At 40.8% G+C, this 12,071-nt stretch overlaps 1 protein-coding gene across 4 annotated transcripts in view; it reads right to left on the reverse strand.

Annotated features, from left to right (window-relative positions):
- Positions 1-510: 510 nt before the first annotated feature.
- rbbp8 (retinoblastoma binding protein 8) overlaps positions 511-12,071 on the reverse strand; it is a 141,359-nt gene continuing 129,798 nt past the window's right edge. For all 4 annotated transcript variants that reach the window (XM_072251297.1, XM_072251472.1, XM_072251213.1 and 1 more), the window contains exons 17-20: positions 11,760-11,826; positions 10,895-10,991; positions 7,919-8,060; positions 511-2,019 (exon numbers count right to left, since the gene is read on the reverse strand). In XM_072251297.1, the coding sequence (XP_072107398.1) occupies positions 1,919-2,019; positions 7,919-8,060; positions 10,895-10,991; positions 11,760-11,826 (407 nt within the window). In that variant the 3' untranslated portion in view covers positions 511-1,918. The remainder of the gene's footprint in view (positions 2,020-7,918; positions 8,061-10,894; positions 10,992-11,759; positions 11,827-12,071) is intronic.

A 12,071-nucleotide genomic window follows, 5' to 3' on the forward strand; every position in this document is an offset into this window, starting at 1 on the left:
ATCAGGGTGGACCACTGGATACATTGACACCAAAAGCTTTGCCTGATATGGTTAAATCATTTTATCTACGATTCAAATCCAGTTCAAGATGTAATAGGGCCATTACAAAGACAAATTTAAATTCATTGTTTAAAATGTGACCACAAGTGACACAAATATTGTGTCTGATCTAATTAAATCAAATTGTGTTTAGAACACCTCAATGCCACTGAAGTTCTTTGCACCAATTCTTTGTGGCTCCACACTATAGGGGTAGATAAAATGGTACTACATTTAAAAGAAATTTAACTTTGCACTGGCTTAGAGATATACATCAGTAATGGATAAAATTTGTTTGTGCTGCTATGAGAGGCTTTCTAAATCTTTTTAATCAAGTATACTTATAAGATGAATCATTAGTATTTTTATAGAAAGTATTAGGCAGCATTATATTCACTTGTTTCTGTATAAATGTACTTAGCAACCAAACGTCCATGGTGCTTCTTTAGAGAAAAAGCATTTTCTGGAGAGCTAGCTGCAATGCGTCATGTTCAATGTTAATTACCAAGGTGAAGGTATCTATTACTTACCCCCAGGGCCGCATGGGAAAATATCCTAAACATGCTCTATTCTGTCTAGGATGCTGGCAGCTGCAGTGCCTGACTCCCAATTTGTGAAACATGAAAAATACAGAAATTGTTTTTATTCAGTGCATCATCACCCTTCAAATGCTTCACAAACATCAAACTGCAGGTCAGTTAACATTGCATTCAGTATGCACAATAAGGTCTGAACACATGGCAGAATACTGAACGGTAATGACTGCACTGGGAATGTTCTTGTCTGAGTTGAATCATGGGACTTCACCATACACTGGAATAATACAGAACAGATTCGGAGGCCCTCAGTGTAATACTTCTTTTGAAAAATTCCACCTTTAATGACGTTTAACCTATTACATCTCAGCATTACATTTAAGTGCCTGCTTAAGTCATGTGTTTAACCTTTAAAACAGTATTGGAGAGTAGCATGAATATTAATATTAACTGTAAGTTTGCCTCCTTATCTACTGACTGATCAATCACCAGCTCCCTCTTGATGTCGGCGAATTTCCCATTCCGCTATCAGTCTTTTTATATCTCCTCCACTGGTGACAACACTAGCCCGGGGGACAGAGGCCGACCACCCTCGTCTTCTCCAAGTAACAGTGAAGACTGGCGTGACATTTCTCACAGCTGAGCCAGTATTCATTTCAGAAGATACCCAAAAAAAACTACTTTCTAGCAAGATGAACTGCATCGTTAATAAGAACTGGAATGCGGCTGCATGTCCCCTGTCATCATTACATGGAGGCAGGTACGAAGCCAAAAAGACACGAGTCTGACGCAACCATGTTATCTTATAGCCAGCTCAGGCCAATCCAAGGACTAGATCAGGAACTGCAGTCTTCTCCATGAATAACTTGAACAGTATCAGTCCTCTGGCTTAACTACTATAGAACTTGCATATCTTGCTTTTTGCAAAAAGATTTATTCTATGAATGAACAGGTGCTCAAAACCATGCTGGCTTTTCATTTGGTCAATGTTGATGAGCTATTACATTGATCAGATTTTCATCACTCTAATCTTACTCATTATCAAATTTCCAAAAATTTCAGCTTATTATTTACAATTACATAGTGGTTTTACAAATTTAAGGGCATAATTATCCAGCGCAATAAATAGCACCAAACCTTATGCGTGGTGTGCAAATGTAAAAGCTTTCACCTAATATCCAGGTGAAAATCATAATTTAAATAATACCTGTAGAAAAACAATTTTAGATCTAACCAACTGCTACAATAAACTTGTCTTTTGGGCTATAAGGCTTGACGTTCAAGATACATTCTTCAGTGTAGATTGTTTTGTTGTTTTCTGGTGTTGCCTTTTACTGGGATGGCTAAGTTAAATTCTGTTCTTTGTCCTTCAGTAAAAATGTTGGATTATAAGGTCGTCTTCGTCTTGGTCGCTGGCAAGGTGTGCACTCTTCCTTAATATAACCTGAAAAAAGCATGGCATTGGCAATTAAATGGGCAAGTTTGACAAGATGGAACAACTGAACAATGCAAACAAAATGCTGGAGGAACTCAGCAAGTCAGACAACATTGATGGAGGGATGGGTAAGGGAACCTATCAGGACACTTAAAGACCTTAACATGAGGAAATCTGCGGATGCTGGAATTTCAAGCAACACACATAAAAGTTGCTGGTGAACGCAGCAGGTCAGACAGCATCTCTAGAAAGAGATACAGTAGACGTTTCGGGCCGAGACCCTTCGTCAGGACTAACTAAAAGAAAAGCTAGTAAGAGATTTGAAAGTGGAGGGGGAAGGATGGAGCCAAGAGCTGGACAGTTGATTGGCAAAAGGGATATGAGAGGATCATGGGACAGGAGGCCTAGGGAGAAAGAAAGGGGAAGCGGGAAAACCCAGAGGATGGGCAAGGAGTATAGTGAGAAGGACAGAGGGAGAAAAAGGAGAGAGAGAGAGACAGAGAGAAAATAATTAATAATAAATAAATAAATAAATAAATAACTGAGGCAGTACGAGGGGGAGGTGGGGCATTAGCGGAAGTTTGAGAAGTCAATGTTCATGCCATCAGGTTGGAGGCTACCCAGACGAAATATAAGGTGTTGTTCCTCCAACCTGAGTGTGGCTTCATCTTTACAGTAGAGGAGGCCGTGGATAGACATATCAGAATGGGAATGGGAGGTGGAATTAAAATGTGTGGCCACTAGGAGATCCTGCTTTCTCTGGCAGAGATCTTTCCCTCCCCCTCCCCCCCCCCCCCCGCTTTCCGCAGGGATTGCTCCCTACGTGACTCCCTTGTCCATTCGTCCCCCCCATCCCTCCCCACCGATCTCCCTCCTGGCATTTATCCTTGTAAGCGGAACAAGTACTACACATGCCCTTACGCTTCCTCCCTTACTACCATTCAGGGCCCCAGACAGTCCTTCCAGGTGAGGCGACACTTCACCTGTGAGTCGGCTGGGGTGATATACTGCGTCCGGTGCTCCCGATGTAGCCTTCTATATATTGGCCGATGCAGACTGGGAGATTGTTTCGCTAAACACCTATGCTCTGTCTGCCAGAGAAAGCAGGATCTCCCAGTGGCCACAAATTTAATTCCATGTCCCATTCTGATATGTCTATCCACAGCCTCCTCTACTGTAAAGATGAAGCCACACTCAGGTTGGAGGAACAGCACCTTATATTCCGTCTGGGTAGCCTCCAACCTGATGGCATGAACATTGACTTCTCAAACTTCCGCTAATGCCCCACCTCCCCCTCGTACTGCCTCAGTTATTTATTTATTTATTTATTTATTATTTTCTCTCTGTCTCTCTCTCTCTCCTTTTTCTCCCTCTGTCCTTCTCACTATACTCCTTGCCCATCCTCTGGGTTTTCCCGCTTCCCCTTTCTTTCTCCCTGGGCCACCTGTCCCATGATCCTCTCATATCCCTTTTGCCAATCACCTGTCCAGCTCTTGGATCCATCCCTCTCCCTCCTGTCTTCTCCTATCATTTTGGATCTCCCCCTCCCCCTCTCAAATCTCTTACTAGCTTTTCTTTCAGTTAGTCCTGACGAAGGGTCTCGGCCCGAATCGTCGACTGTACCTCTTCCAAGAGATGCTGCCTGACCTGCTGCGTTCACTTAAAGACCTTGATGATCAAGTTCAAAGTAGCCCAAAGAAAGTTGCTGATGTTCACTGGCGCCATCTTGTGTATTCTACAAATCATCCTCTCAAAACTGTTACAGAAGAAAGCGAAAGGTGGAGAGAAACTTATGTAAAATTAGCACATGAAATGTTTTGCACAATCTTTAACAAGCAAAGACAATTATGTCATCTTAATGTCACACTTAGCTCACTTGCTGGGAGTTTGCCTTAGAAACAGAAAGATATACCTTCAAGTCCTGCAGACAAAATTTGGACAAATACAATACAAAGTAAAGGATCATGATAATATTGTAAAGAATGAGGAACTTGACTTGGTGAACAAGCGTGTACTTATCCATTGATCAAAGTAACTAGAAGCAGATCATCTGGTTGGTATTGTCAGCAGGAGTTTCCTATGCACATTTGGGCTGCTATAACTCTTCTAACAATGTGCAAAATAACTGCTCAAAGGGCTTGAACATGGCTACGTAAATGCAAATGTTGCTTTCTACAGGAAGTGCAAGTTCAAAGTAAATTTATAACCAGAGTACACATACGTCACCCCATACAACGCTGAGATTCATTTTCTTGCAGGCAATCACAGTGAACACAAGAAACACAGTAGAATCAATGAAAGACCACATCCAGAGTGTCTTGTGCTCCCGATGCGGCCACCTCAATATTGGTGAGACCTGTCATCAATTGAGGAACTGCTATGTAGAGCATCTCTGCTCCATTTGCCAAAACCAGAACTTCATGTTGGCCAAACATTTTAATTCCAATTTCCATTCCTGTTCTGACATGTCGGTCTATAGCCTCCTCTTTGCCACCATGAGGCCACCCTCAGGGTGGAGAGAAACACCTTATATTCCATCTGGGTAGCCTCCAACTTGATGACATGAATATCGATTTCTCCTTCCCGAAAAGAAAATTCCCTCCCCTCCCCTCTTCTTCTATTCCCCTCTCTAGCCTCTTACCTCTTCTCACCTGCCCATCATCTCCCCCTCCTCCTTCCTTTTCTCCTATGTCTACTCTCCTCTTTTATCATATTCCTTCCTGACCAGCCCTTTACCTTTCTCACCCACCTGGCTTCACCTATCACTTTGTAACTATTCTTCTTCCCCTCCTCCACCTTTTTATTCAGGAACTTCCCCCTTCCTTTTTAGTCCTGAATAAGGTTCTCGGCCTGAAACATCGACTGCTTGTTCATTCCCATGGATACTGCCCGGCCTGCTGAGTTCCTCCAGCATTTTGTGTGTGTTGTCTGAAGCCTTGTTCTTTAGCCTCTGCCTATATACAGGAGGACAACAAAGTTGGACGATCAGATTTCTTGTAGTGCGGTCTAGGCATGGAAAAGTAGGCATTCCTAATCATACTGTAACAGTGGTTGAGTGTGTTGGAACCACTGGTGTTGCAGGTGATACGTTGATGATATTTGGGCAGAGATTTTTTTCAAACAAGCCTGACCAAAGTCCTCAATTATGATTTGAAGAGCATTAGGAACGCCGTTTTTTGTTTGTTAATCAAGACATTCACAACGTAGAGTGCTTGTTTAACTTCTGCTTTTGTTGGTACCTGAACTGCGATCAGGGTCATGATGGAGAATTCTCTTAGGTAAGTGGAGCAGTCCGAACTTAATCATCAGCTATTCCAGGTCGGGCGAAATGGAGTGCGATAATTCCACTGCATCCAGGCACCACAAAGAGGTATCATGAAACAGACCCCCACCTTCTGGCTTCTCCGAATCAGCAGTCCAATCCATCCAGTGTATTGAGAAGCCCTCAGGTATTACCACAAAGTAGGTGAAGATTCATTATTGAATAGAGAGTAGGTGAACGAGGAGAAGACTTTTTCCAGCAAGGAGCTGGCAGACATTATGGACCGAATAGCTTCCTTCCTGTACTCTCATGTCCTATTTAATTGATATTCTGCTGGATACAAGATTTCCTAATCTATATTACATTCACAGGCTACATAATGACTTCGACAGATTTAGGAGAATGGGCAGTGAAGTGGCAGGTGGAATACAGTGTTAGGAAATTTCTGGTTATTCACTTCAGAAAACAGTCTACATTTTTTATTTTTTCTTCCAAAGTGTGTGACCATACACTTTGGGAGAAGAAATAAAAAATGTAGACTATTTTCTAAATAGCGAGAAAATTCAAATACCTGAAGTGCAAAGGGTCTTAGGAATCCTCATGCTGGATTCCCCTCAAGGTTAGTTTGCAGGTTGAGTCCGAGATGAGGAAGGTGAATGCAATGTTAGCATTCTTTTCGAGAGGATTAGAATATAAAAGCAAGGATGTAATTTTAAGGCTTTATAAGGTATGGTGATGCCTTATTTGGAATATTGTGAGCAGTTTTGGGCCTCTTAGAAAGAATGTGCTGGTACTAGAGAGGATTCAAAGGAGGTTCACAAAAATGATTCTGGGAAGGCTTAGCATATGATGAGCATTTGATGGCTCTAAGCCTGTACTCACTGGAATTCAGAATGAGTGGTTATCTCATTGAAACATCGAATGGCCCTAATAGAGTGGATGTGGAGAGGCTGTTTCCTATGGTAGGGGAGTCTAAGACGAGAAGACACAGCCTCTGAATAGAGGGATGTCCATTTAGAACAGAGATGAGAAGTAATTTCTTTAGCCAGAGAGTGGTGAATCTGTGGAATTCATTGTCACAGGTGGCTGTGCAGACCAAGTGATTGGGTATATTTAAGGCACAGGTTGATAGATTTTTGATTAGTATAGGCACAAAGGGATATGGAGAGAAGGCGGTAGATTGGGACTGAGAGTGAAATGGATCAGCCACGATGAAATGGCAGAGCAGGCATGATGGGCCCAATGGCCCAAGTCTGCTCCTATATCTTACAGTTCTATTATGTATTTGTTCAAGCCTACAAGTGAACTGGAGCAAACATAACTTCTGCAATATTCTTACCTATACTAATAGAAGAACCTTTCTACTGATTGCACAATACAATTGGCCTTGTAATGATATCTTTCCCTTTACAATGCGTTATTCTGGTGACAGAACATTAATTCCTAAAGTTCTCTATCCTATGTTCTATTCTTCGCATTGCCCTCTGTAGTTTGCCCCTCCACTTCACAGCTCCCTCTTACATAAGCACAAGAGATTCTGCAGATGCTGGGAATTCAGAGCAACACACACGAACTGGTGAAGGATCTCAGCAGGTCAGACAGCATCTATAGAGGGGCTGAGACCCTTCAACAGGACCTTCAACAATCCCAAAATGTCGATTGTTTGTAGATGCTGCCTGACTTAATGAGTTCCAACATTTTGTACATGTCCATCTTTTAAATAGTCCAACGAATAGGAAATTGCACCATCTCGGATTGCAAGACCCTGTAGCGGTCAGCTGAGAAGATCCGGGTCTCTCTTCCCGCCATTGCAGACATTTACACCACACGCTGCATCCGTAAAGCAAACAACATTATGAACTCATCTCCCTCCTGCCATCTGGCAAAAGGCACCGAAGTATTCGGGCTCTCGTGACCAGACTATGTAACAGTTTCTTCCTCCAAGTCATCAGACTCCTCGATACCCAGAGCCTGGACTGACACCAACCTACTGCCCTATACCGTGCCTATTGTCTTGTTTATTATTTATTGTAATGCCTGCACTGTTTTGTGCACTTTATGCAGTCCTGGGTAGGTCTGTAGTCTGGTGTAGTTTTGTGTTGCTTTACGTAGTTCAGTGTAGTTTTTGTATTGTTCATGTAGTACCATGGTCCTGAAAAATGTTGTCTTGTTTTTACTGTGTACTGTACCAGCAGTTATGGTCGAAATGACAATAAAAAGTGACTTGACTTGACTGGTAAATTAATTCCTAGCTTTCTGTGAAATTTAACAGCCTAACATGAAGTAGTTCTTTGTTGAAGTCCAAATGAAGAGCTGTTGAGCAATGAAAGTGACTGATCATTCCGACATGAAACTCTTGTGTTTAAGATGCTGATCTAGGCACTTCAAGCCTGGTTGCACCTGCTAGTCTTCCAATACTGTGAAAATAACTCCTTGGGACCCATGGTTTTTCAACTGCAATGTTTCAAAATACATCTATCAAGGTGTGAAGCTCTAAAACATGATAAAGCTGGGAAACCTCCCCAAATTATTTGTTGACCTTGAGGAGTCATTTACTGTCATGAATGGAAATATGGAAAAAACAAATCTAATTGCCAAAGAAAGCCACTAAAACTCAACCCATGAGGTAATTCTGAAGTTTCTCACCTCTATCAACACAGGTTTGGGTGGAAGGAAACCCCACCTCCCAGAAGTTCTCTGGTGTGTTTGGAGGGATGTACCGGAATCTATGTCTGGAACAGTTTGCCAACTTTTTCAGTCTTTCTTCTTCTGGAAGATCTGCATAATACTGAAATAAATGACAATAAATTAAAATACATTTCAATTGCTATCGGTACCTACAACTGCATACTTATTCTCCAACACCTTTCTCTGACCCAAAGTTTCTGAGCTGCCTAATAACAGAAATAGGACTTGTTCATTTACTCTGTCCTAACACCTGATGATTCCAAACACCATCAAATGACCGGAGAAAAATTCCAGTTTCTCCATTCTACCTATGTAACTAAGACCGAATCCATTAAATCTTTCTAACTCGCTAGTGAATTTACAGCCATCCTACACTGCAGTGACCAGAATTAGTTGCAAAGGTACTGGTTAGAACAAAACAACTTCTTCTTCATGTGCCTTGGGCGATCGTGGCTTTCCACATTCAACGATCCCATGCAGCGTCAATGATATCTCGCACACTTAGATCTGTTAGTTCTTTCACAGTGTCCATATATTTTCTTCTTTGCCTTCCTCTTCCGTATTTCCCAGGCATATGGCCTTGTAATGCAAGGCATTCTATTTCTACCTTTCTGACGACATGGCCCAGGAATTTAAGTTTCCTCTCATTTAATGTTCTCATTAAAGATCTTTTTGTATGGGCACATTGGAGTACTGTCTCATAAGTTACTCTATCTCTATATGATATTTTCAGCATTCTTCCAAAAAACCACATTTCTGTTGATTCTAAGTTTCCTTGGTGTTACCAGTCCATGTTTCGAAAGCATACAGCAAAATTGACCAGATGTAACATTTTAGTAGCCTAAGCCTTGTCATAGAAATGTGTCTGTTGGTAAAAATGGGCTTCATTTTTTGGAAGTTGGTTTTGGCAATGGCAGTTCTTCTTTTTATTTCTACTTTACTTCTAGCATCTTGTGATACAAAGCTACCAAGGTAATTAAAGCTGGTCTTTTGTTCAATTCTCTTGGTTATCGATGTACATTTGGCAGTTGGGAGCATCCTGTTGTTTTGATATTACTGTACATTTGGTTTACTTACAGTTGACGGTTAGACCAAAATCTGCACTTATTTGTACTACTTTGTCTAGGAGGATTTGTAGGTCTTCTGCAGCACTTGCTATTAGGGTGGTATCGTCTGCATATCTTATACTGTTGATGTTAACACCTCCAATTTTTATCCCATCTAGGTCTTCTATTTCTCTGAGAATCATTTCACGGTAGATATTAAACAAAACTAATGCTTTATAAAGCTCCAAAATAATATTCTTGCTTTTGTAATCTTTGTCTTTTTTGACCTAAACTGTTAATTTTAAATTAAATAATTTGGCTCAACCAAAACCAGGGAGATGTGAAATTTATGCAGACATAACATGGTACCTACTGTACGAAGTGAAAGGTTACTGTACAGGTAAAGACGTTCATCAACACTCTACAAGTTGCCGGATACTTCCGACATTTCCTTTTTCCATTTTTAATGTCCAGGTTTTCCCTTCTTCCACAGAACATGCTCTGTTCCAAATTTCATTGTCAACTGTCTGAATCCAAACTATACTATTTATAACTTTGGTTAAATATTTAAACCCTGTGATGAGTTTCAAATCACATATCTATGTCATCACTATGATCCATATCAACGCCCAACTCCACTCTCATCTCAGCTGTCACTGAAACACTACCCTATACCTTCGTTATTTCTGGACTGGATTATTCCCACAAATTCATGAACAGTCTCCCTCATTTACTTTTCTGCAAAACTAAGATTATCAAAGGGTCCTATGCCCTTAATTTAATGGCATCCAGTGTTTATTGACCTACACTGGTTCCAGCTTGAACAATTGCTCAACATTAAAGTTCTCAGTCACCTTGTCAAAATAAATCTCACCATGTTCTTATCCCTCCACATCTCTCAGTTGCTGTAGCCCAGGAAATGTCTGAGTTACCTCTAACTCTAGTCTTTGGTGAATTGGTTGGATGTTAATGTAAACAACACATTTCATTGTATGTTTCGAGGTACATGTGATATACAAATCTGAATCAGAATGTTATCAGGAGCATGTGCACTGTCCCCCTTCCTGAAGTCAATGACCAGCTCCTTTGCTTTGCTGGCATTGAGGGAAAGGTTGCCAAGACACCATGTTACTGGGCTCTCCATCTCTCTCCAGTACTCCAACTCATTGTTGTTATTTGAGATACAATCCACTAGATGGAGTTAGAACACATCATGAATTCATAGACAGTAGAGTAGGGGAGCTGAGGATGCAGGCTTGTGGGGCACAAGTGTTGAGAATAATTGTGGCAGAGGTATTAGTGCCTATCCTTACTGATTGTGGCCTGTTGGTCAGGAAGTCAGGCATCCAGATGCAAAGGATAATGGAGATGAGCTTGCTTGGAATTATAGGCCAGAAGGTGGAGCTGTATTCAATAAACAATAATCTAGCATAGGTGTCTTTATCATCCAGATATAGGGCCAAGGAGATGGCATCATAGACATAATCAGTGAATAATCATAGACAAATTGCAGCAGGTTTAGGTTTCATGAATCTCAAGTGTTATCACCGCACTAAAGCTATCTGTGCCTTCTACTACTGGAACCATAAGCTCTGGAATGTCTTCTATCTTCCATGGAATTCCTTAAAGTTTCTTTGGGCTAATACCCATTTGTAAGGCTTGGAATCAATTTTTGACAATTATTCATGGATATTTCACTATGCTTATATCACTAGTTATTATATCAGTAATAAAATAAAGGCAAATTAGATTCAAATAATGAACTTTAAGATCTTTTGTTCTTTCACAGGAGGATAATTTCTTTACAGGAAATAAGTTAAAAGATATAAGTAATGAAAGATTAAAAAATAAAGTCAAAGATCTGATCATATGTTAGGTCAGTACTTACTACTTCACATTCCTTGCATGTGTGCCCTTGCATCTTTCTTCTTTCTTCCTTGTTACGGACCACCTCAATGTGAGGGAAGTTTAAAACTGTATTTTTTCTAGGAACCAAATATTACATTGACCAAATTAGATTCACTAATAAATCTGTTCTGTTCTTGCAAGTACATACTATTTCTTGCAGATATATTATCTTGGTAATGTAAAGCAACACACAGGAAATGCTGGAGGAACTCAGCAAGCCAGGCAGCATCTACGGAAAAGAAGTACACTAGATGCTTCGGGCCGAGACACTCTGGCAGGTCCTGCTGAAGGGTCTCGGCCCGAAACGTTGACTTTTTCCCTAGATGCTGCCTGGCCTGCTGAGTTCCTCCAGCATTTTGTGTGTGTTGCTTGGATTTTAGCACCTGCAGATTTTCTCTTGGTAATGTAACATGGGTCTGGGGATTATGAACAGTCCAGTGATAATGTTACGGGCTAGGACTTCTGTAATAAAATTGGGCGATTTCATAAACCGCGATCTCACACTCACAACTATAGTATGAAATAGATTTAAAAAGTGTCTGGGTGTGCATTTTTGTAGAGTCTCCAACAATAGATTTGAATGTTACTGGAAACCTGTGCGCTGCTTGCTGATAGGGTTATGAAATTTGCCTTTTCAAGTTATGCCAAATCCAGTAGAAGCAGTACAGACACCAAGTATTGGAGTATCAGCTATCGGTGAGCATCCAACAGCAGTTAAATGTTCTCCTTCTCAGCAGAGCACATTAAATTTGTAAATCGTGTTCAAAAGTAAAACTTGGATTATTTGCAAATTGTGTATTATGTGAATGATTAAAATGCATAATTAACTATTTAAGTCACATTACCTTTGCCCAGAGTTTAAATAAGGCTGCACAGAAGATTCATTTTTTACTTTCTCTGGTTCTTGAAAAACTAGAAACAAAAATAATCACATCTTAAACTCAATCCCATCTTCAGTAACTAACACAAATATCAACTCAAAAGGACCAAGGGAAGTTTACAAACTGAGGGGACAATTTTGTTCCACAGGTGCTGACAGCTTTATCGCTATCACCAATCTTCACTATGAGCTGGGACAATGTGCAGTGGACACCCATGTGTCCAGAAGGCACTGGTTTCTTTTCCAGCAAATACCCCTGAACAGCAGAAAATTAAAC

This window comes from Mobula birostris, chromosome 1 (assembly GCF_030028105.1).
Source record: "Mobula birostris isolate sMobBir1 chromosome 1, sMobBir1.hap1, whole genome shotgun sequence".
NCBI lineage: Eukaryota > Metazoa > Chordata > Chondrichthyes > Myliobatiformes > Myliobatidae > Mobula > Mobula birostris.